The sequence below is a fragment of the Chiroxiphia lanceolata genome, chromosome 17 (genome assembly GCF_009829145.1).
Source record: "Chiroxiphia lanceolata isolate bChiLan1 chromosome 17, bChiLan1.pri, whole genome shotgun sequence".
Lineage (NCBI taxonomy): Eukaryota > Metazoa > Chordata > Aves > Passeriformes > Pipridae > Chiroxiphia > Chiroxiphia lanceolata.
The window spans coordinates 13960075-13985193 of NC_045653.1; the positions used below are offsets into that span (position 1 = coordinate 13960075).

Below are 25119 nucleotides of genomic sequence, written 5' to 3' on the forward strand. Positions count from 1 at the left end.
ACCTGCTACCCCGAGGGGGCAAACGCCCGGTACGCTTGGGGAGGTGGGCAGCGGGAGAAGGGGCGGGGAGGGGGCCGGGAGGGGATGCGAGCCCCTTCCAGCCCCCGCGGGCGTCGGCAGCGCTCCGCCCGCTCTGCTCTGGGGGCTGCAGCACCGCTGGCGGGGGCTGGACGGGGGGAAAGGGGGGTCGGGGGGCTTCGCTTTGTCTCCCCGCCCGCGGGGCCGGGGTCGGCGGCTGTGGGAGGGCGGGAGGAGGAGCGCGGACCGCCCCCGCCGCCGCCGTACAAAAGGGGACGGGCGGGCGGCGGAGCGGCGTGTGCCGCCGGGCAGGGACAGGGAGGGGGACGGGGACGGGGACGGGGACAGGGATAGGGAAAAGGCTAGGGACAGGGACAGGCAAGGCGGGGGACAGGCAGGGCGCAGCGAGAGGCCCTCCAGTCCCCTCCTCAGCGCCGTTCCGACGGGGATCGCGACCGTCCCGTCCCACCTCATCCCGTCCCGTCCCATCCCATCCCGCTCCGCCGCCGGGCCGGGACCATGCGGCGGGCGCGGGCGCTGCGCCGCCGCGGAGCGCTGCTCGCCTGCCTCTCCCTGGGGACGCTGCTGGCCCTCGCCGACGCCAAGGGGTCCTTCTACCCCCCCGCCGCCCCCCTTCCCTACGGCGGCAGGTACAGCCTCTACACGGCCGGCTCCAGCCCGCAGCTCAGCCCCGGCAAGCCCGTGGGCAAGCACAAGTAAGCGACTCCCTGCGCGACCCCCCAGCCGCGGTAGCGCAACCATCCGGCGGGCACCGGGAGCCGCCGGCCCGGGTCTCCCTCGGGCATCCCTTACCGGGCATCCCACCGGGGACCGGCCACGCGTCTGGGCTCTGCGGGCACAGCATCCTCGGGGACCGGCTGCTGCGGGCACCCCATGGTGGGCACCCAACCCCCGGCACCAACCATGGGTACCATCTCCCAGGGCCGCCCAGCGGGCATCCCTGGCTGGGCGGGGGTCCCTGGGTACCAGCCGCGGGCATCCCTCGCCCCACACCATCTGCCGGGTGCTGAGCAGGGGCTGGCGGCAGGGCAGCGATGTCCGTGTGCCTCGGTGCCCCCTCCACCTAGAGGAGGGTCCGGGAGCTCTGTTTCCAAGAGGGAGCGGGCTGCGTGCGGTGGGGACGTGCATGCTGAGGTCCCGTGTGGGACAGCGCTGGGGGAGGTGGGGATGGGGATGTCCGTGTGCAGTTTTGGGGTAGGTGCATGTACCTGTTCTGCGTGACATGGGCGCGGGGGGGGTGATGTGCGGGAGGGAATGGTGGCAGTGCACAGAGAGACGTGTGAAAACACATGTTGGTTTGGAGGGAATTTGCCCATTTGCTTGTAAAACACATGCATACTAAAGTTTAAATATGTTTTCAAGAAACCTGGAAAGCTCAGGCAGTGAGGAATGTGGGCTTTACACATACTGTAGACTTTTTCCATTCAATTGCAGAAAAGCTGTTACACTGGGGGCGGGGAGGGGGTGTTGCTTCCCTCTCTGCTTGTTTGCTAAGAGTGGTTTCTGCCGGGCTCCTTTGAAAAGGGGAGGATGTGGTGTTAGGAACAAGCTGAAATGAATAAAGTAACACTCCAGACAAACAATACTGGCAGTGCCAGTGGGAGCTTTCAAAAACCCGTAACATTTTCCAGCTGCTCACTCTAAAAACATCAGGCTGGAGCTGTAAAACTGCTTGCCACAGGTGTGTGAGAGGGGAGCGGCGTTCTGAGAGGGAAAGTGAGCCAGAACCACACTAACTCAAGAAGTTGGAGGTAGGCACTCTTTATTAGTAGTGGGTGGTAAATCTGCCTGCTTTGGCTACGAGGTGACTTAGAGACAGCTGGCAGTGTGTTTGTAAGCAGGTCCTGGATTCATGGATAGACTGTGATCCTAAATTTCCACATGAACATGCACACATGATCTCCCTTCCCTCCAGCTAAGAGAAGTGGCTGGCCTTGGCTCTCCCGTGGCCCTGTGTGTGCATGAATGACTCACTTGTAGAGGAGTGGGGAGCAGCACAGGTCCCTGCTCTCGCTCTGGCAGCCTCTGAGGTCTGGGCAGGCTGGGATAGATGTGCTGGTGCTGCTCTTGGGGGAACAAGGAGGATGTGCTGGGCATGTGGGATCAGGGCATCCCTGCTGAGAGGGAGCAGAGACAGAGACAGGGTGCTGGAGGGAGGATGAGCCTGCTCACAACTTGCTGCTTCACAGAGGGAGCTCCTGCTCCATGTGGGCTGTTGGAGACGGAGGAACCTGCTCAGGGCCTGGGGATGGGGGCGCTGGGAGGCAGCTCCCCCTGTGTGAAGTGGGGTTCCTGTGACTCTGGGCTGCCTGGCCACAGGCTGGGATGCAGTCTGAGTCCCCTGGCATCCCCATCACATGGCCTGTGGAGAGCAGCCTCGGGACTGAGCACAGAAATGAGCTGCAGGGCCTCAGCCCAGCTCTCGTGGGCTTGTCATAATGATGGTCCAGATGATGCTGAGACCTCTGGCAGGTGGAGGTGAGGGAAGGGACTGGGACAGTCAGGTTGGAGCACAAGGGTTTGGGGAGAAGGACTGTGGTGTCTCCAGTGTGAGGGAGTGTGTGTGCCTGAGTGTGTGTGTTTGTGTGCCCAGGGCTGGGTGTGCACAGCCCTCCCCACCCCCCTGTCACACTCAGGGGACAGAGCAGCAGGTCTCTGGCTCACTCTGAGTGGGGGCAGATCAGTGAAGGAGGGACAAGTAGTGATGGCAAACAGGTGAAGACAAAGTACACTCCCTGCCCATCCATACCAAGCCCCCAGCTCACACAGAGCCACGTCCTGCCGCCTCACTGAGCACCTCCTGCAGCTGCAGCTCACGCTGCCCCATCTGCTCCATCCCACTGACCCTGCCCCTCAGCTCTGCCCCACACTCAGTGTCTGTGCCCTCCTCTCCTCCCGCTCTGCCGTCTGCCACGTCCCCCTGTCCTTAATCCCTGCCTCACCACACATCCCTGGTGTCTCTGTCCCCGTGGACCAAGTCCATCTGCTCCTGCCAGCAGCCCTGCCTTCAGCTGGAACAGCCTTGGCCTCCATCTGTCCCACCAGTTCTCCTGCATCCTTCCCGTGCAGCCTTCCTCCCACCCAGCTTATCCTAAACTCATGGATTTGCTGCTTGGCTCAGGAGAGATCCTATGCTGGAGCTGACTGGTACCTGTGGCACCCCACTGTGGGCACCACGGCAGGGGGGAGGAGTCTCTGCTCCTTGTACTAACTGTCCTAGAGGTCTGAAGGGGTTTCCAGCCTGATCCAACACGGATCTGGTCCATGTCCCTGCCTCCATGGTGGAGGGACTCATGATGTTGCAGCCCTGCAGTGGCCAGTCTGCATCTCCTCTCTGCCAACTGTAGCATCACACCTGCAACAGAACCCACTGCCTGCGGGTAATTTTGAGCTGCTTTTCAGTTGGTCCCTGCCCTGGCAGCACTCCAGGAGCTGCAGCAGGACAGACAACCCCTGCCAGGCGCTGCTGGAGCTATTTCTGGGATGCTATTCCCATAACTGCTGCTGCTGCTGGGGTTCTGCTTGTCATCCCAGGCTGTCTCACCACCCAGTCCATCTATGCCCAGCTCTGGTGACACCACGAGCACCGATGACAGTGTGACTGTGACAGCAACCATGCTCCTGCAGCGTGGTGGTGATGCTCCCCCCCAAGCATGGGGGTCCCTCCAGCTCCTGCTGCCTGAACCTCGCCAGCAGTGCCAGACCTGCCTGGGGACTGGGGGGGAGAGCTGGGGTGCCACTGTCTGCTGGGCAGGGGGTGACAGTGTCTCTCTGTGCTTCCCCCCAGGAGCTACTGTGCCTACGTGGTGCAGCGCAACGTGACGTGCACGCTGCAGGACGGGGCCGAGAGCTACGTCAAGGCCGAGTACCACAAGTGCAGCTGGGGACCCAAGTGCCCAGGAAAAGTGCTGTGAGTATGGGGTGCACTGGGCATGGCTCACTTCCCCCCCAGTGTCAGCTCCTGAGGCTCCTGTGCCACCTTTCCAACCATAAAACACTGCTTTCCACAGGGTAGTGAAACGGGCTGAAAGGCTTTTCCTGGACAAGGCAGTCAATGGCAGGGCAGTGGTGCTGGGAGGAGGCAAGATAGGATCTGTCCCTCCTTAGATGTGTCAGGGGAGGTTTAGGTCAGATATTAGGAAAAGGTTTTCACCCAGAGGGTGATTGGGCACTGGAACAGGCTCCCCGGGGAAGTGGTCACAGCACCAAGCCTGACAGAGTTCAAGAAGTGTTTGGACAATGCTCTCAGGCACATGGTGTGAGTTTTGGAGGTGTCCTGTGCAGGAGTTGAAACGATGATCTTTGTAGGTCCCTTCCAACTTAGGATATTCTATGATTCTACGATTCAGAAATAAATCAGGAATTCATGGGAAGTGGGGAGATGCCTGTGCACATGTGCAGGGAAGCATTTTGTCACAGACCTGCAATTCAGCAGAGCGATGGCAGCTCACTGAGAATCCAAGTGAGAGGAGGAGGGAACAGAGCCCCTGGCTGGGGATGGCTCAGTGCTTCCTGCCCTAGGAAAATATTTGCAGAACTCTCTGCCACCTTGTCAGTGCTGGAGGGAAACGCTCCACTGTGCCACTGCCAGAGCTGCTGCTGGAGCAGTGTGGACACCTGGGCTTTGTGCTTCACCACCCTCAGCCCCGGCTGGGGATGCTGCTCCGTGTGGAAATGCTGATCTCCTGCATCCTCCCCAGGCCTGAGGAGTGGAGCAGAGCTGAGCATGAAGGAAAACCGGGATGAGAGGGGCTTTTGTTGGAGCCTGGTACCCCTCCTGTGGCAGCCAGCTGGGACTCTCCATGTGCCAGTGGTGCCACAGGCTCTGCATGGAGCCTCTGCCAGCAGAGATGGGCAGTTGGACCCACTTGCTGACTTGTTCTTTCCATCACGACTTTCTGCACAGCCTCAGATGCTGCATCCATAGACCAGAGGGAAACATGGTTTTTCCACGTGCTGGGGCCATCAGCTAATGTTTGTGCAGCTGCAAATAGCACTTCCCCTTGCTGCTGCTTGGAACGGAGGGGAGAAAGGTTTGGAGGGTTTGGAGCTCTCTGAGTTCCTCTGCAGAGTCTGGCATGACACAGAGAAGCTGCCTTGCCTTCTGGATGCCATCCTCCTCCTCGCTTCACCCCCTGACAGTGGCTGGGAGCAGCAGTCTCCTGGGGCACATCCAGGCAGGTTTCCACACACTACAAGATAAGGAAAGACTGTAGAAACTCAGCAGCAACTGTGAAAAGGAATACCAAGAAGAGGAGCTTGTTTTGAAGCCTTTGGGAAATTCACATTGAGAAATCTTGAAGTGAATCAAAAACCAGAGGATTTGGGTTTCCTTTATCCCCTGCCCTGCGGTTCGTACGGAGGTGGCTGTATTGCACTGGGAGCTGTGTGGAAGCAGCACTGCCAGAGGCTGCAGCCTGGGCCAGGACACTGAGGATTCAGGCAGGGCCACGGATGACAGGGAATCCACCCTGTGTGAGCAATGGATAGCTGTGAGTGCCTGCTGCAGCCCCTCTGTGCTGCCTCCTCTGAGACCGTCTGCTGGATGTGCTGGAGAAGAACAAGGGCCTGATTGTGTGTGTTGTTGCAAAACAGCAAACTTCAGGGTTTTCAGGCCCTGCTTAAATTCAGATTGGAAATTTCCAAAAGGCAGGTTCGAAGCACTGATGTTCAGAGGGGGTGAGAAACGTGCCATCTTCAGCCCTGCGTGGCTCAGCTGGGCTGGTGGGGAGACACAGGGGCTGGGGGGTCCTGTCCCATCCGTGTCACCTCACAGCAAATTGCCACAGAGGAGCAGGGAGCAGCTGAGTCCTCCAGATGGGCTGACGGGACCCCATGCAGAGCAAGAGCAGAGAGGGAGGGTGTTGGTGTCCCACTGGGCAAGGAGATGGGCTCGCACCTTCTGTGCTGGTTATGGGGGCAGAGATGTTTTAGTGTCCAAATTGGTGATGGAGAAACTTCCCACGGCATCCCAGCTGGGGCAGGAGGCAGTGTAAGGAGCCATCCCTCTGTGCACACCCCAGAGCATTGGCCCAGGGCCAGCCCAAGCCCCTTTAGGCTTCCCAGCAAATTGTCCTCCACACATAGAGAAAACACCTTTCCAAAGGTATTTCAATGCTCACAGAGGCTTCAGGGCACAATTACTAGGAAATTCTGCAGGTCAATTCAAAGTGCAAAACACTTCCACAAGCTGTCTGCTTCCCTCTTGGAAATGATCTGAGTTTGCAGGGGTATTGAAATCTCTTCCATCATTTCACCTTGTGGTCTCCTGGGCCAAAGGTTGCCAAATGGTGTGGCATCAGCCAGAGTGATCACCAGCTGGGCCAGGGACTGCAGCAATACAGTTACAGCTGCTGTTCTTGACTAACACCAGGTATCCCAGGTCAAAAACACTCCAACAAAACCCCACTGTAATGCTGCACAGAGCTGTGGTGCAGTAAGAGCTCCTGGAGGAGGTGGGTCATGGTCTGTGGGTGCAGCACAAGAGTCTCAGCCAGGCTTTCCCCTGTGCACAGATCCCCCACACCCAGCAGGACTCAGGACCCCGCTCTGCTTTACTGCTTGATGTCGAGGTTGTTCTCTAAACTGTCCTCTCTCTCCCCCCCTCTCCTGCAAAGGTACCGCACGTTCTTCAGACCCAGATACAAGATTGGATACAAGACAGTGACGGAGCTGTCCTGGAGGTGCTGCCCAGGCTTCATGGGAGAAGGGTGCCACGACAGCCCCACCGACCAGCCCGGCCTGCTGCCCCAGCACCCCAGCCCGAAAATGCCTCCTGGGCAAAATATGTTTCCAATGCCCAGACTTCCTCCCTATCCAAAAAGCCATCCTGACCTGTTTCCAGGACCAAAGAAGAATCAGTATGGTGAGATCTCACTCCTGCCTCACATCTATAGGCCACCACACCACCAGCACACATTCAACCGTCCTGGGTCTTTCTGTTCCAGCACAGGGCATGAATTTGGCAAAAATTCAGTGAGTGATGTGCTTTCTGATCAGAGATCTAAGATTTGATTCCTTTGAGGACCACTTGCTTTTTTAATCTTGTCTCCTTCAAAACATGCAGCTTCAAAATTGCCTTTCCTCATTGCTTTAGAGCATTTTTCTATTAATTTTGGGGTTGATTGAGGGTGTCTCAAGACAAAGCTCCCCTGGGCTATTCTCGTCACCTGCTGTTTAACTTGGGAGCAGAGGGCTGGATCTCAAGAGGAAAGAGAGGTTCCTGATCAGCTTAAGGAGACATGGAGAGGGTGGGGGGCTGAGATTTTGCTGAAATGGCAATAAGAGGAAGACAGCCAAGGAGGGGAGTTAAAGGAGCACTGGTCCTGACTGTGCCCTCTCTGTTTCTTTCCCCTGCAGGCAGGAAGCTGCCGGGCCTCTTTGGGGACCGCCTGGATCGGCTGGAGGAGGAGGTGAGGCGCCTCTCCCAGTCCTACGACAGCCTGCACACCATGGTGAACGGGCTGGGGGACCGCCTGCGCCTGGCCATCCAGGAGGACACCACCAAGATGATCGGCTCCCTGATGAACAGCCCGGGCACGCCTGACTCTACAGTCGGCTTCGGCATCATTCCCGACGGGCTGGTGGACGTGGCGGACAAAGCCGACATCGCCACGTACCCTCCCGTGGGGGAGATCCTGACCAAAGTGACCGAGGTGAGCGATGTGCTGAAAACCAAGGCAGATCTGCTGCACGAGGTCCGGGGCATGGTCCTGGACCACGACGGGCACATCAAGCACCTGCTGGAGGCTGCCCGGCCCTCGCCCCTCACCTCCATCGACCTGCTGGAGGAGTACGTGGACACGAGGCTGAGCACTCTGCGCGGGGAGCTGCTCGACGGCTTCGAGAAGAAGCTGGGGAAGATCCAGACCACGTGTGACTTCCGGATCCAAGAGGTGCGGCAGCAGTGCGAGGAGGAGAAAGCTGCCAACCTGCGGCTGCAGCAGACGCTGGATGGGAAGGAGCTGGAGATCAAGAAAGAGATCTCCCAGCTGGAGACCCAGATCCAAGGGCTGACCGTGGTGGAAAGCTGCTGCAGCAACCTGGACTACCTCACTGATCGCATGAACATCCTTGAGAAAGGCCTTCACAGCATCTCCGAGTCCCAGAAGAACTTGCACTCACGGCTGGATGGAGAAATCTCCACTGTCACCCTAGGGAACCTCTTTGAAGGGCGCTTTGAGGACCTGGAAGCCAGGCTCAATGCTACAGAGAGGGAAACGGGGAGCTGCTGCTCTGGGATAGAGGACAGCATGAGAGGCACGGTGGTGGCAGAGGTGGATGGCATGAGGACTGCCTTTGAGGACAAAATGCAGACCCTGGAGGACAGGTTCATGACCATTGTGGGGGAGCTGAACAATGTCAGTTCTCCCACGGGAATGGACGGAGCAGTGGTGCCTGTGCTGGAGGGCGAGCTCGCCAGCATGAGGAAACGGACAGACGAGACACTGGAGGCGCTCCAGAATCGCCTTGTCACGCTGGAGAGCACTTGTTCCCTGGGCTGCACCTCCGCCTCCAAAGATGTGGAGACCTTCCGGACGGAGATCGAAGACTGCCAGAACAAGAACCAGGACCTGCTCCTGCGGATGGACAGCAACTACGACCTCCTGCGCAAGCTGAACGCCACCATCCTGGAGATCCAGCGGCGAATCGAGGAGGAAGCGTCGGGGGCTTTGCAAGGGGAGATCACCTTGCTAAAGATCAACCTGAACACTGTGAGCAAGTCTCTGACAGGGCTCAAGGACTCTGTCTCCCAGTACTCGGATACCGTGACACATGTCAACTCCTCGCTGGATGAGCACGAGCGGAAGATCGAGGATGAGGTGCACTCCATCCAGGAGAGAGTCAACGACCAAGGCTCCCAGCTCTTCTTCAGCAACCGGCGTGTCCTGAACCTCAAGGGAGACCTGGAGCGACTCAAAGCCAGGATTGTCAGTGACCTGAGCTCCTGCAAGAACGTGGCCCACGACCTGCAGCAGGAGATCTCTCACTTCGACGAGCGGGTGGCCCGGGTGGAGAGAGCCTGCGGCAGGCTGGGTGTCCTCACAGGGAGCCTGGACGACATCAGGAGGGAACTGGAGAAACACACGGGCAGTCTGTGGGACTACATGGACCACATGAACGGGACACTGGCTGCCCACTCTCAGGAAATAACAGGACTGAAGGACAACCTGCTGGACTGCCAAGCCAAGGTCTCCGAGCTGGCAGAACAGGTCGGGCACTTGGAAGAGAAGGTGGAGGGGAGGCAGCATTAGCCACACTGCCATGTGTGCCTTCCTTCCCCCCTGTGAAGGACAGGATTAACTTATATCACACAGACTCGCTCCAATGTGACAACAGTTCGTGGGATAATTTTTTAAATGAAAAGCTGCTACTTTTTCTTTTTTTTTCCCCTTCATCTTGTTGGCCCCACTTTTCCATAACTCTGCTGTGCCAGTACTCCCCTCCTGCTCGGCAGCTGTCCTGACCCTGGTGCAGTAGTGTCACTGCCTCCTGGCTGGGGGTGTTGCTTTGGCTCCTGGGCTGATGACCCCAGAAGGACAATTCAGGAGGAAGCTGGAGGTGGGAACATTGATTTTTAATTTTATTTTTTTGTGGATTTATAATTTCTGGAAGAATACAACCCTGTAGTTATCAGTTGAGGAAGAGTTTCTCTGACCTAAAGACCACCTGCATCTCAATCCAGGGACTGAGCAAAGCCAGGGCTCCTTACGGGGAACAAAACTCACCACAGGAATTGCAAATTTCAAAGAACACACGTATTCACATGTCCCCTCGGGGAACTGGCTTCCCCTCTCCGAGACAGCAGCTCTCCTTGTGTATGGTAAATCCATTTATACTGCTCCCTCCTCCATGTAGATGCACATGCCTTGTGGAGCAGATGAGGGTATGTGTTAGGAAAACACACATATGCATATATATACATATGGTATGTGTGTGTATATTTTTGAAGAATCCACTGTCATGGTGCTCATCTGATTGCAGAATTTCCCCCTGCTGCCCCGTATCCCTTGCCATATTCCAAAGAGCCACACTGAGCAGCTAAAACCTGCAGCAGCAGTGTTTGGGGAGAGCCCCACAGTCCCCAGGGCTGCTGTGCTTTGCAATCCCACTTTGCTGGGCTCTCTGGTTACACCTGGGACTGACTTAATGGGTTATGGAAAACGCGTCTTCCCCAAGGAGACGTGTCTGTAGGTCTCTGCAGAGACCAGTCCTGTCCTCCAGCTCTGGTTCTCTCCTGTTTTACTACTTAAACTGTGAACGTGGTTTCCCTCATCTCGTCCAGGGGCAGGAGAATTCCAGCTGCTCAAGGGTGTGAGTGCAGCAGTGTGGGAACAGGAGCCTCCCCCTCACATTCCTCTAGCCCACTAGCCCTGGGACCTGCACCTGTGAGAAGACCTCTGGAGACCTCTCCTCAGCTCAGCCTGGGAATCAAAATCCCAAGTGACTTACCCAGTTTGACTCTGGTTTCCCACAAGCAGGCAGGCTGGAAAAGGTTGTCCATGTTCCTGAGCAGCCCCAGCCTTGCCCTATGGACCTGTTGCGCACAGAACCTGCCTCTCCCCGGGAGCCCCCCACGGGCACCCTCCACCAACCAGCAACAGGGTCTTCCTGACTAGGATGAGGAGGAAATTAAAGAGCCTCCATCCAAGCAGCTCTGGCACTTTATAGCAGAGGAACATATTTTTCTATCAGCTCAGCGTTTCAGCTCCTGGACTCTTCCAGACCATCCAGCCTTCAGCTCCCACCCAGTGCCCGTCACCCTCACCAGACTGCCCCTGTTCTTTTCCACCAAAATTCCCTCCCTGCTCCTCCCTGACCAGCACAAAGCAGCAGCAGCTCCCAGTAGAGATGCATCAGGGCACCTTTTCTCCTCCAGAAAAACTGTGTGAGCTCTCTGGAGCATCATTCCAGGCTGGGGAGGACCACAGGGATCCCTGAGTCCAGTTGGCCACATCGTGTTCCCCTGATGCAGTAATAAGCTCATTCCCCTGCCAGAGGAGCATGGGCCATCAGCTGTGGAGAGGGGACCTGGCCCCCCACCACTCACCCAGTCCCACCAGGTGCTCGCAGCACCAGAATCCACTCTTGCTGCTCTGGGCTTTGCTGATTTGGAGCTATGTTGCAGCTGCTGAGACACTTCTATGGCTGAAGAACAACCCCCGACTGCTGATCAGCATCTTGCAAAACCTGCTCTTACACAACAAAACCTATGTTTTTCCTCAGCCCAAGGAAGGAGTCTTAAGTCAATCCTCAGTACTCAGGGGAGCCCTCACCCCACACAAGCATCCTGCCAGAGCTCCCTTCCCATACCCTCACACCAGGGAAAAAAAGGGCTGCAGCAACCAAAGAGAAAAAAAGCCAAGGGCCAGGCTCCCCTTTCCCCAGCCAGGGCTGGGTTAGAGTGGCTGAGCAGGAACAGCTTCCCGAGCACACAGGGAGCCAGGATTGGCCTTAATAAAACTAGGACAAGGAAGAAGTCTGACCTTCCAGAAAATGGTGCTATGTTTGGACTATTCCTGACTAGTCACTTGAAGCTATGGACAGTTTATATTTCAGTTCTCAACTATTCATGTTTAAAAAGTGAAAGGAACTTTGTACAAAACTGGGCATTTTTTTTTTTTTATTGCTTGCAGAAGGAGGAAATGGTGCCCATGGGGTTGTCCTTGCATGGGCAGCTTTCCAAGGCAGTTGATAACTGATACCGTCAAAAGGCTGTGTTCTATTGTTTTTAAAACATTTTACATTTGTTCAGATTTTAAAAGCTGAAAAAGTGTTTGTACTGGAAAGGAAAAAAATAAAGTATTTCTCACTGAGGTTTCCAAAATCAAAATGACTTGTGTGGCTTCCAGAAATGGCAAACTTGGAGATTATTTACACTCACACACGGCAGTCAGGGAAGGACAAGGCAGATGCCAGACTGGAGGCATTATTTATTATTGCTATTAGTCAAAAACACTCCAATACCCAACATCTTCCATCCACCTTAATGATTTGGTGGGCAGTTTCACTCCACCAGCTACCAAGCTGCAGGTAGCTGGACTGTCTGGGAACTCTGGTCATACTGGAGGTAGCAATAGCTATGCCAGAGGTTCATCAGTAAATAAAACAGTGATCAACCACCACCTCTAAAAAAGAGCCAGGCTTTAGAGGGGTTACAAACATTAGCTTACAATAGTTTTAGTTTAGCAACTGGAGGTTTTGTAGAGTCAGAGCTCCCTTTTACTCCCTTTAGCCACCTGAAAAGGGGTGTCATGGCCTCTGTTACAAGTGCAAAATGCCTGAGCAGCGAACGGGGGAAGAGGTGCAGCTGGAGCATTCAGTCCTGGCAAAGGACGCACAGGAGAGCCCTGGGTCAGGCCTCCACAGGGAATGGGGTTAGAAGAAGGCATCCCAGTCAACATCAGGCAGCACAGGTCTCCAGTAGGAAAAGTGGCTGTACTCTGGGCACGCCAGACCAGCTCTCCCCCTCTGTTCCAGGGGAGGGAAGATGAGCTCCACCAGCTCCGACAGCCGCTCGTACCTGTGGGGGTAAGAAAGAGGTTGCACTGGGGCCATTGGGCATTTGTTTGCTTTTCTACACCCCAAGATGCTCCTCTGGGTTACAGTGAAGTTATCCAAGGATGCTGAGGAACAAGCACATCGCTTACGTTGACTTGTGGTTCTTGGTGAGCTCCTGCATCAGCTCTCCCCTGGGGTTGACCGTGAATATGCGGCTCTCTGGCAGCCCCACTTGCTTGTACGCGTAGACGTCCTGCCCAAGGAAGGCCAGCATGGCATGAGAGCTGCAGGAAGGCACCACCACCACCCCGAGCCCTCCCTCTGCCCCAGGAGAGCCACTCACATTGCTCCTGTTCCCAAAGGCCGCGTGGAAGGGACACTTTGGGGCAAACAGGTTTTGGATGTCCCTCAGGCAGGCGATCTTGAACACCTCTGGCTTCTTCTCAATCACCTCCCTGCAGCACAAGACCCATGGTCAGAGTGGCATCAGCTGGCCAGGAGTGAGGGCAGCCAGGCTGTTCGGGGCTCAGGGAAGTGATTTGGAAGGCAAGAGAGGTTTTGTGCATCAGGAGTTGCACCACGAAGCTCCAGGGAGGGCAGGCAGCATTCCTGCTGCCTCACACAAAAGGTGTCGTGTGCCAAGGAGGGCAGAGCAGTCTGAGGCTGGGACATCCCTCAGCACTGAGCTGGGGAAAGGGGTGCTGCCCCCAGGGATGTGGGAGGTGCAGGAGAGGACACGGTACCTGTGGAAGGCAGAGAAGAGGCTGCTGGGGGCAAGCAGGATGGGGCCCCTGGGGAGGGCACAGCCTTGGTCATTGACCCATTTGAGGTAGCCTTTGGTGACGTGGGCCATGCCTATCGCCCTGGCTGAGCAATAGAGGAACTTGTAGCCATTCCTAGAGAGAGCACAGGGAGCCCCTCTGAGCCATGTCCAGGGAAGGGCATTCTCCTGCTTCAAGGGGGACAGTACTCGGCCTAAGCCCAAAGCTGTTCACCCCTTCAGCAAGCAAGGTGGTTCCAAAAACAATGCAAATGCCTTACCCAGAAACCTGGGCTAAGCCCAGTCCCCACCTGCCTCACACTGGGGGTCCCTGCACCACCCTCCAGGCTCTCCCCAGCAGCCACAGCCACACAGCTGCACAGCACCCACTGCTGCTCAGCACCCACCGCTGCACAGCACCCACCGCTGCACAGCACCCACCGCTGCTCAGCACCCACGCACCCAGACAGGACCCCCAGGCAGCACCTCCATCCCACCGGGCTGCCTGGGCATTAGGGGGGCTGTACCCAGCCCTCGCAGGCCTCCAGGGCAGGGCAGCTCAGCTGAGGGGGTACCAGGGTGGCTGGAGGCAGCCGAAACGCCAGTCGTGTCCCTGCAGCCCTGGGAGCGTGTCCCTCCCAGGGCCGGGACGAGCCATCCACGGGCCCACAGTGCCTCTCAGTGGCCACAGGGGCCAGGGACTGAGCTGGAGGCTCTGCAGGGACCCACTGCTAGTGTCACCCTTCAGGGTTCTCATCCCCTGGGCTCTGGGAAGCAATCACTGGGCACCCAGAGAGGCACCAGCACCGACCCAGGGCTGGCAGTGCTGGGGATGCCCATGCCACCACTCTCAGGTGTCACCCTGGGTGGTCTCATCACCACTGCTCAGCTACACCTCCCCAGCAAAGCTTCCACCGACACACTCCTGCCAGGGAAGGCAATGCCAGCATCTGCTTCCAGGGGGCCCCCTGCTTTCACCCCCCAGCACCACGTAGGCAGCACAGCAGCCATCACTGACAGCAGGTAACAAGGCCATTCTGGCCAGCATCAGTGAGCCCCGGCTCTCACTCCATCAGTTTCCCACTTCCCCTGGGCCTCAGTTGATCCAATACCTACAGGTGAATTTTGTGGAAGAGTTTAACAATCCCATGATGAGTCCAGTCTTTACCCAGATGAGGCAAGATGTGCCCCAGAGCATCTGACCTAGAAGGAAAGGACACCGGGTTAGTGTGATCCAACCTGGTGGGTGTATCCATCCCCAGCACTGTGGGGTTTGTGGTCTCTCCTGCCTGCCTATGCAAGCCTTTAAAGGACACTTTCCCGTAACAGGGGAAAACACGGATTTTGGGGTGGCATAAAGGCCTTTTACTTGGTGATGGTGCCGTCGATGTCCGAGATCACCACCTTGTCATCCCAGTTCCACAGGTAGATGGTGGCCTCGCAGCGACACGTGCCCTGGTACTGAGTTGTCACACTGAATGCCACCTCGTTGGGGCCATCCTGCAGATTCAACCTTTCCTGTGGCAGAGAGGCAGCAAAAGTGTTACAGCAGCACCAATTCACACCAGACCAAGGCTTGCCAGAGGCCAGACTGCCACCCAGCCAGCTCAGGGACCCCAAGCCTGTACAGGGTGGCCAACCAGGGCAAGATACTTGGAGGTCAGGAGTAGAGAAATCCCTGTTTAAGGTTGTCTCACCCCTACACACACACAGGCAGTGAAGGCAGAGGAGTAAATACATACGATCTGTTCGGAGGAGAGCCGCAGGGATTTCTTGTAGGTTGGCAGAGGTTTCTGAGCAGGGGCCTCTATTGCCAACATGTGCCCAGAGTGCAGGGTCTCATAATCACTGGATGAGCCTTCTTCCTCCTGCCTACACAAAGAAGGGAAGAGCTTGGCTGGACTGGGATCAGCTGGAGTCTTAACAGAGCTTTTTGCCCCCTTACATTAGATAAATTTGGGAATAACTGGTCACTTAGGAGAAGAGATAAGGAGCATGCAGACTTGTGAAGGTGACCTGGGAGGGAGGCACTCACCTCTGCTGAGCAGAGTCAGGCTGCAGCATCCCCTCGTTGGCTTTCTCTGGCTTTGGCTGATTCTGCAGGCAGAGAAGGGTGTGCTGGTTTTGGCTGGGGCAGAGTTAATTTTCTAAACAGTGGCTGGTTTGGGGCTGTGTTCTGGATTTGTGCTGAACAGTGTTGATAACAATGTTTCTGTTATTGCTGAGCAGTGCTTACACAGAGCCAAGGGCAGGAACAGGGGCTGCTTTGCTTTTCTTCCACTTGGAGCAGTGATGCCAGAAGAGAGGCAGCAATGCTCCCCCTGCCTCCACGAGGACACTGCCCATGGCACAGGAAGCACAGCCTGGTGTTGTGGTGGGGCAGGGAGACCAGCAAGCACACGTGGTACCTCGGGACCTGGCATGAGGGGCATGTGGCAGGATGGATTACAAGGTCCGTGTTACCGCATCACCAGGCGTTGTTCTGCTGCTCAGGTACTAACAGACCCAAGGGGACAGGAGCAACCTTCAGAAGTCACCTTGTCAGGTCCTGGATGTCCTCATATTCAGCCTGCTGCTCCCCTACCCCCACCTCTGCCAGTCAGCAGAATGATGCCTGTGCCCTGGGGACATGGTTGCCACAAACACACCTCCTCTGCTGGGAATTCTTTCCTCCTCCAGAACCACCACCTTCTGCCTTTCTTGGGCATCTTCTCCTTCACCAGGTCGTCAATGATGCTCTGTGAACATGGCAGAACATGGGATAAAGTCAGTCTTCAGCCCAGGAAGGCTCAGCCCAGGATTCTCAGGCCCTGCTGAGAATCATGGCCAGAAAATGTGTCATACCACTGACCTCAGGAATGCTCCTGTGGAAAGCCTGCATGGAAAGGACCATGGGAGCAGCCACTGCCCAGTTGTAATACCTGGAAAACCAAGAGGAGTGGGCACATCACCACTCCTGGAGGGAGAGCTCTTTACAGATCACCGACCTGCAGCATGGTCAGCTCCCCTCCCACAATTACTGCAGTACAATCATGCTCTGGGACAGAGTCACACTGCTACAGGAGGGTTTCTGTAGGGGCAAAGGGACCACACTGGCCATCGTGGCATGAAGCAGCAGGAAGAGCAGGCCACTCACTTGTTGTTGATGAGTATCACCAGGTTTGGGTCATTGACAAGCCTTGGATTCTCAACAAACTGCTGGTAAGAAACCATGTGCTCCAGGAACTTCTCTGGTGGGACAGAGGCTGTGTCATGCCACCGGTGGATATAATGGATTTTGGGGCTGCAGGTTCCCCCTCCCCTCTCACCTACCGTGAGAGATCTGCTTGCTGCCCCTCAGGCCCCCGCACAGCGACAGGGCGACCGCGGGCACGGGGTCGCAGTCCGGGGGGGTGTCAGCAGGCAAGCTGGGTGGCAGCTGGACACACACAGGGCTGCTGGGGTCTGTCACAGGCCTCAAACTCTGCTCTGTGCTTCTTCTTTTGCTGGTAGTGACATCAGATAGTTTTAAACATACCTCCATCCTTTGTGCCAAGGGAATTGCTCAAGAAGGTCTGAGCTTGGCCAGCTGGGGCAACTCATACCTCCTGGGGAAACAGAGAGCCACCTCCTGCTCATCCAGGTTAGAGAGGTCTTCCAGGTAAATGTCACTGGGACCCAAGTGAGGACTTCTTTTGATGGATCCTCAATGCACAGACAGGAAAGAGAGAGCTTAGCTGAATCACCTTTCCAACCATCCCAACATCTATCGAGAGAGTAACAGTGTTTTCCTCCATCATATCCAGGTATCACACAAACAGGGCAGCCTTTTTCCTACTGCAAAAGCTGCTTTAAATCAATAGCAACAGAAGTACCTTAAGACACCTGCACTGGCATAATCCTTAAATACACTGTAAAGAGGAGGAACATAAATGCTTCCCTGAGATTTTCCCCTTGATTTAGTGTGCTCAGGATAAAGACACAAGTCAGGCCAGGTGGTGCCAGACACTTCAAGTTAAGGTATGGCCTGTATTGCTGAGAAATCTTCTCAGCAAGCACAAGGATGGACTTCAGGGAACATAAGGCAAGAAAGCCTGCCTGGGAGCTGGGTGGTCACTGAAAGCTGGAAACTTGAGGGATGAATCTTCAAAGCAAAGGAGCTGGTTGCACACAGAGAGGGCAAAGCAAAGCAAACAGCACACCTGCAATGCCCAGGGCAGTCATGAGGGACTTACAGTGAATGAATAACCCAGGCCCTCATCCGAGACAGGCACCTGCAGGCTCAAACACCACTTCCAGCTGCACCAGCCACCCTCTCACCTTGGCTCCTCTGCCTCTCCCGCTGGTGCTCAGGGCCCTCTGAGCCTGCCCGCCTTCGAGCAGTGGCTCCCTCAAAGGGCTCCACAACCGGCTGAACCTCTGGCACAACACTCCCATCTTCCTCCTGGTTCTCTTGTGGGACTGAGGAGGCCCCCAACAACCTTTCTGCCCCCCCAGCACTGGGGATGCTGTTCCCATCCTGGGGTGCAAGTGTTGTCTCAATAACAGACACAGCCGAGGAACAGGGTATGTCCTGAGGTCCTGCTGGACTTGGATTCCCTTCCAGACTTTCAGAGGTGGCAGCAAGAGGAGTTGCCTCATCCACTGGGACCAGTGCTGCAGAGATGGAGGTTCTTGCAGTAGCAATGGTCTTCGAGGGCTTGGCTGGTTCAACTTGTTCCAATTTATTCACCTCAAGGAAAGCAGAAGAACAGGTTTGAGGATGGGAAGTTGCCCAGAGCATCAGGCAGAGGGGGACAACTCCCCAAAGGCTGCCTGGCCACAGACTCCTCAGCTTTCTGCAGCTGCTAGAGAAGATCAAGAGCAGGGACTCACCTGAGGGAGCATTCCCCAGGTCCACTGCATGTGGGATTCAGCCCCTAGAGCAAAACTGTCCTGTGATCTGATCTCCAGTTCAGAATCACTTTTGGGAGAAGATAGATGGCTCAGCATGAAGCTGTAAGAAGAGAAAGTGACATGGGACCGTACCAATACCACAGCCCCATGCTCTCCTATCAGCACAAGGATATTTAGGACCAAGAACCTTGTAAGGCTGGTTTCCCATAAAGTCAGTTCTGCTCCATAAGACTGTCACTCACAAAGGACCAGGGCCTATGGAAGCTGAGGCCCAAGGAAGCAAAGTGCTATGCCAGCAGTTGTCCAGAGCAGCTCAGGAGCAGAGAGCCCTGGGCATGCAGGTTTATCACATCTGTGACCATGACCACAAGTGTCCCTCATGGCCTCTGAGCTTTCCTCCAGCCACACCATATCAGGCCAGGAAAACCCTCCTCTCCAGATACCTTCAAGTCCTTTTCCTGTACCACTTTCCTAGCCATGAGGCCTGTCCCCTGCTCTCACCAGAGCTGAGCAGAACACCTTGGCTCTGTCCATTACCTGTCCACAGAGGCCAGCTCCCCGTCAGAGTGCGGGTGCATCTCTGGGGACTGCAACAACAGGGTTTCTTCTTCAAGGGCACCAGTGAAGGATGAACACTCTGCACCACTGCAAAAGGGGAAAAGGGTCAGTTGTGCTACTCTCAGGCACCTCTCCAGAAAGCTGGCAATACAGCTTCACCACTCCCAGTGGCTTCCTACTCCGGAACAGGCTGGGCTCCCCTTGGAAACACTTTCCTCCTGTTCCAATACTGCTGGGCTTCACCAAGAGAACCCATGGGCTTGACCCACCCTGCCCAGACCAAGCAGCTCACCCTGGGGCTGGCAGCTTGCACGGTTCCTCCATAGGCATCTTGCCTTTGGTCTCATCAGAGCTTTCAGACTCTGAGTCCAACACTTCCTTCCTCTTGGCCTTTCTCCTGCGTCGCCTCCTCTTGCGCTGGGTCACTTCAGCGCCGGTGGCCTCCTGCCCGTGGGACGGCTGGACAGAATCCTTCAGGCTCTGCTCCATGGGGATGGGGGACGTGCAGAGGCAGAAGGGGATGCTGTCCTGCAACAGGGATGGGGAAGAGCCCATCAGCTCCCTCCAGCATGCTCCTTCCCAGCCTGGCAGCTCCTTGCTCTTGCCTATGGGACATACTCCACCAGCACAACCAACAACACTGAGCCTGCAGCTCACGGGCCGTTTTGTGGCCTGGCCTAAAAGGAAAGGGTTTGTACATAAAACTTGTAAATAAAAGAAGGGTGATCTAGCCACAAGCTAAAGACATCTCTAACATGGGCAAGGAGAGACAGGCAGGAGATGGCACCACGAGACCAGAATAATAAAGGCTGCCAATGGGAGTCAGCCCTCTCCTGCTCCCAAACCCAGCCCAAGCTAGCAGTGACCATGAGTCAGGCTGGGAGAAGAGCTGCCAAGATTTCTGGAAGCCACAGCTAGTCTTATCCCACTTCCCAGTGGAGTGGGCAGCCTGCCACAGCATCTGTCTCATTCTCATCCCTGTTATAAGATCCCCCAAAAGGCCAAGTTCCAAGATATCTGCCTGGCTGGCCAGCAGCCATGCCCATTGATGGAGATCAGTCTGGGATGCAGATATGTGGTCTAGTACTCCCTCAGGGTGCTCCACTGTCCAGGTCCTCCACACTGGTTGAAAGGTCCTTTGAATAGGAACCTTTCCAGACACAGAAAACATCAGAAGGGACAATGGAGTCACTCTGTGGAAGAGCAGCATTCCAAACCTGGTCATTCCACCTCACCTCTGTACTTCCACACAGCAGAACACAGCCCTGCAGCACCTCTGCATCACCAACCTCATTCTCCTCTGACTCCTGGACAAAGAAGGCCTCTCCATTGTCTCCCAGCTTCATGTGCAGATCCACAGGCTCCCCGTTGATTTCAATGTCAACCTAACAAGAGGCAGAAGCAGCTTGTCCATCCAAACCCACTCATCCACTGGAGTGCAGGGGCACTTCCCCAGGGAGGGGCTGGGTCGGAGTTGCTTGCAGGGCTGACAGCCATGCAGCCTTTGAGGCAAGGGACCACTCCCAGATTTCCTGGGAAGCATAGTCATTCCTGGAAGAGGATGGGTTCCATTAGGGGGCATCACCTCCAAATCTTGGCAAGCACTCCTCTCAGTAGGGCTCCCATTCCCCTCAAAAAAAGTTTTTCCACAAGCCAAGGGTTACAGAAGATACTGGGTCTGGAGACACCAGAGAGGAAGCACAGCCCCACGGAAAGGAACCACTTACCACCTTCTCCCTGGAGCGCAGCACTCCCACTTTCCCGAAGCGCACGTGGAATGGGGAGCACTTGAAGGAGTTATCGGGCTGCCTCACCACCACCACATCGATGCAGCCTGTCAGGGTGGCAGGGTTCAGGTCCTGGTACAGCTCCTTCACCGTGACAAAGACGGACTCAGCCAGGTGCCCCATGTAGTTCATGGTCTGAGACTGCAAGGGAGAGACAGGAATACACTCAGGGAGGGGAAGAGAACTCCAGCAGTAAACATTTACTCAGCGAGAGTCATGTCATGGCTGCAAACACAGCCCCATCATGGGCACAGGTAAGCCTCTAGGAAAACTAAGGCAAACACCTGAAGGGCCAGGGCCTTCAGCCAGGGCCTCTGTGAGCACCAGAAAACAGGACAGAAGCCAGAGCAGAGCATCCAGCTTGGAGAAGAGATGCCTTTGCCATTGGGATGCGCCATCACATCTGCCCCTTGGAAGGGCACATACAGTCTCACAGCAACACTGTCCAATCAAGCTGTCAACATCCCCTTCAAACAAGAATTTGATTGGCAGGAGACGTCCTGCCCTGCACTGTCCTTAAAAGTTCCCAAACAACTCAAGGCAGAGAGGTAGGAAGTTCGAGCTGCTGCATACACCACACACTCCCTTTGAACAAAGTCCAAACCTAACATTTCCCACTCAGAAAGGAAAGCATCGTGGAATTGGCCAGACATGGCCCTTGTTCAAGCCAGAACTCCCCAGTCTCCACATCTTGGCCCCCGCCACCACCATCCATCTTTCCAGGGAATCTCAGCAAAGGGGCCGTGCTGCCCAGAGGACACCCGGACAGCTCTGCCACAAGGCTACACTCTGAGGTTGTACAGCTCCTGGTTTTCATTAGCAAGAACACGTGGAAGGAAAGCCTTGCCTGCTTCCTGCTCATCCCCTTGCCCACTCACATCCTCCAGCTGCTCACTCCCTGAGTGGAGACAACTCCTCTCCACCATGCTGGAGGCCTGGCTGTAAAGCTGGAGATCCAAGTGGTCCATGCTGGGCTCACGGCACAGCCATGCCTCCAGCCACACAAGGTGGCACACATGCTCTCATGCAGCGCCTCTTCCTGCACAGTTCCACCTCTGGTAGCTGCCTCTGGTCAACACGATGAAATCCTTGGATCGCAGATCTATGTTGGGGTGCTGGGTCTCGTTCCCAGGCCTGGGGCCAGAGGAGCTCCTTGCTCCATTTGCTCAGCACTCAGCATCAGCAGGACAGTGGTTGTGGTGTCAGCACATCACACCAGGGACTGGAAGCCATGGAGGCTGAACCCAGCTTCCCCAGCAGCCAGCTCTGCAGCCCGCCTTGTCCCAGGCAGAGCAGGAGGGCACAGGATGAGCATGGATGAACTAAAGGAAAGCTCTTGTGTTGGCAGCACAGCCAACATGGTGTGTGTCCCCAGGGGCTCTCAGCACAGCCCGCAGTGCACACTCAACCCAGGGCAGCTGGGGAGAGTTGGTTCCTTACCCAAAGGGATGAGGACAAGCATGTGCCACCCGATGAGCCCTCTGCCCCAGCAGGTACCCAGCCTCTCCGATCTGTTTCGCACAAGCTCAGCCCTGTCCTGCTCCCAGACATCCCTCCTGGAAGGCCGTCTGTGTGGGCAGATGCGGTTCCTGCTCCATCCTCCGTCCCCCACCTCTCCCTGACAGCTGGGAATATGCCCAAAGCCCAGATCCTCCCCGGGGGATGATGGCAGGGAAGTGCTAGCCAGCTCCCGAAGCTTCGGTGCCTCCATCAGCTCTGCTGTGAGTGGAGCCAGGGTCATGGGGCCACCACCAACCTGCTGAGCCCAGCTTTCCCAGGCACTGCTGCCGGGGCTGGCAGCCCTCCAGCTGCCTTCCCTGTTGTGCTGCAGGGCCTGGCAGCAAACAGGAGAGAGCTCCTCGCTGCATGGGGGGGATTTTTGGAGGAGGAAAATCTGGCTCACCCCAGTGCTCCCGGGGCAGCGCTGATGGCCTCCCTGCTGGGATATACACTGACACAGACCTAAAAAGTACACAGAGAAAATCCTGGGCAGGTAAACCTGCATGGCCCATAGGATTTGGGGTGGGGGCTTGGAAATTGGCCCCAGAAACAGCCCCACACTGAGCATCACCATCATGGTGAACACAGGGTGCGAGAGCTCAGCAGCAAAACACGCCAGAGCCACATCCCCTGTGCGGAGCTGCTGTCCCCCCTGGCCTCAGTGGGCAGCTACCCCCTCCCCAGGCATCTCGTTGCTGGGGACCACTCAGTATGGCTCTGGTACAGGTTTCACCGAGCTTGACTCCCTGTGGGCCTCCCCCAGGACGGCTGGAGGAAGGCAGCGGATGGAGAGAAGAGGCTTCTCCCCTGCAGGCCTCAGCCCCCCCACGGATGGAGCAGGCCCGTTAGGGAGGTGAAAGGCAAGTTTTACTCTGGAGACAGATTAAGAGTTGGACAAGAGCAAGAGAAAGGGTTTTCAAGTCACATTCAATAAATAAGCCCCTAGAGGAATGGGGCATCTCGAGCCCTCAGCCCCCAGACCAGCAGGACCGCAGCCCTCCAGCACGCAGCCCTTGCGGAGGGGTCTGTCCTGTCCCGTGGAGGCAACAGAGCTCAGCTCCACCGCTGAACAGCCTCCCAAAACAAGCCGGGTATTTTGCTGACACCAGCCTGCTCTGCTCCTGGGCCACCCTGCCCACACCCACCCTGCCATCCATCCAGCTGGGACCTTCCCCGTTACCCGGGCAGCCGCTGAGCCTCGGCACCCCCTCGGCCCGGGGCCGGACCGAACCCCGGGGCCGCTCCCCGCCGGCAGCACTCACCCCCGGCCCTGCTCTCCCCGCCGCTCCCTTCCTCTCACCTGAGCCAGGGGAGGGCCCGTCTCCCGAACTACCGCCGGCCCCGGGGCGTCCCTCCCGCCGAGCCCATGAGGGCTGCTGGGAATGCGGAGCGGGATCGGGCAGGTAGCGGGTACCGGGGTGTCCTTCAACAGGCGCGTGTGCTCCGGCAGCCCCGGGCACAGCTGCCCATGGAGACCCCCTGCTCCAGCCCACCGTCCCGCAGGACACGGCCGCCTCTTAACAGGGCATAAAGGGAGGGCTCCTCTGCCCTGTGTCATCTCCAGTGGGGTGGGAAAGGAGAGCGCACTGAAAGGAAAGCAGCAGCTTGAAGCCCCACTGAGGCTCCCTGGATCTCAGTGGGGAAGCGATGCAGTGGGGAAGCGATGCAGGAATGGCCAAGTGGACTCAAGTGAGAAACTGAGGTTGGTGGGGTTTTTTATGCCCCCCAAAAGTGTGGTGACTCCCACCACACTGTGACTCTGCGACAGGGGTGTGGCTGGTGTGGGCTCTGCCCTGTGGCCACCCAACCCCTGTGCAGGTGATTCTCCGGCACCCTCTCTGCTGGGTTTTGGAGTGATGGGGATTGAGTGGTAGCAGCTCCTGGTCTGCATAAGACCTGGTGGCACTTTGGGGATGAAGGGCCTTTTGCTGGTGTGTGTGCAGGGCTCTCCCACCCATCAGTTGTGGAGCTGACCTTGCTCCATGAGAGCAGGGAAGCACCAAAGCTGGAGGGTGGCTGCTTAGGACCTCTTTAGTCCCTAAGAAGAAGGGTCCAAACCACCCTCATTGGTCCCAGCCGATGGGCTGATCTGCAGAAATGCCACAGTTCATTCCCAGGCAAGCTCTGTTTCCTCCCTGTGCCTCAGTTTCCTCAGCTGTGCCATACTGGTAAGGCTGATGGCAGTGGGAGGAATGGAGACCCACCCTGTGCCCATCCAGCGCCAAGAACAGTCTGGACATGAGGTCCCAGGCCCAACATGGGAACTTTCCCGAAGGCTGTGACAAATCAGCTGAGGAAGGAAGCCTGTTTTCCAGCAGCTTAGTGTTTCTGAGAGTTCTGCCCCTCAGTGAAATTGGACTGAAAGCAGCTATTGTGGGTGGCCAGGCACGGCTGTGGTCCCCGAGGAGGGTGGGCTGGCACTGCCACCAAACCCCGCAGCCCGTGGCCAGGTCACCAGGCACTCGTGCCTAGTGGGGAAGGAGCCTGCTGGAACCTCCATCAAGACACCTTGGGATATGACACCTCAGGCACTTTGTCCTTAGACTAGTGCTTGGTGATGCCACCACAGTGGGTCTCACACAGGGCAATGGGTTACACCCTGAACACCCTGGGGCTGTAACACAAACCCCAGGGCTGGGACACAAAAGCAAGGGCAGATCCTGGCTGAAGATGCCTGGTAACTAGTCAAAAATGCTGTAGAGGACATTTCAGCACAGGACACCATTTCTTCCTCAGCCAGCTGAGTGCCTCACCAGGTAAGTGTGGAGAGGGAAAGCAAAGCCAGCAGGAGCATATGGGCAGCTCAGCCTTGCTGTGGCTCCAAGCCACCATCCTCTGGACACAGGAATGAGCTCCTGGCATTCAGGCACTCTGCAGAAGTACCTTCCCCATCACTTACCTCCAAGGCTCCTTGTCCAGCTGTTTTTTCCCACCAGCCCTTCCACCTGGCTCCCGACACACCGATCTTTGCTCGTCCCCCATGCCCCTGCAGCAGATCCCCAGCTGTGCCATGGCTGTGCTGGGTGATGGCTGTTCCTCTCTCCATCCTACTCTGCAATCCGGTCCCAGGGCCTTTTACTTCCCTCTTCTTTCCTTCTT

At 56.6% G+C, this 25119-nt stretch overlaps 2 protein-coding genes across 6 annotated transcripts; one reads left to right on the forward strand and one right to left on the reverse strand.

The window, feature by feature from the left end:
• The first annotated feature begins 537 nt into the window (after positions 1-537).
• Positions 538-9429, forward strand: EMILIN3 (elastin microfibril interfacer 3). The gene is made up of 4 exons (XM_032705170.1): positions 538-734; positions 3827-3949; positions 6657-6904; positions 7399-9429. Exons 1-4 carry the CDS (start codon positions 538-540, stop codon positions 9291-9293), a joined length of 2463 nt encoding a protein of 820 aa, XP_032561061.1. The 3' UTR covers positions 9294-9429.
• Positions 9430-11952: 2523 nt separating this feature from the next.
• Positions 11953-23438, reverse strand: LPIN3 (lipin 3). Of its 5 annotated transcripts, none has more exons than XM_032705286.1 (20): positions 23321-23438; positions 20461-20661; positions 20023-20118; positions 19026-19261; positions 18713-18820; positions 18155-18275; positions 17600-18011; positions 16885-16984; positions 16613-16785; positions 16437-16530; positions 16152-16221; positions 15949-16038; positions 15336-15397; positions 15043-15172; positions 14670-14818; positions 14417-14503; positions 13284-13436; positions 12884-12995; positions 12690-12793; positions 11953-12562 (listed from the first exon to the last, which is right to left on the reverse strand). In XM_032705286.1, exons 2-20 carry the CDS (start codon positions 20650-20652, stop codon positions 12418-12420), a joined length of 2634 nt encoding a protein of 877 aa, XP_032561177.1. In that variant the 5' UTR covers positions 20653-20661; positions 23321-23438; the 3' UTR covers positions 11953-12417. The 5 variants fall into 5 exon arrangements, with proteins under 5 accessions (XP_032561177.1, XP_032561173.1, XP_032561174.1 ...); XM_032705282.1 differs by lacking the exon at positions 23321-23438 and adding an exon at positions 23283-23301; XM_032705283.1 differs by lacking the exon at positions 23321-23438 and adding an exon at positions 22946-22968.
• Between the last annotated feature and the right edge of the window lie 1681 nt (positions 23439-25119).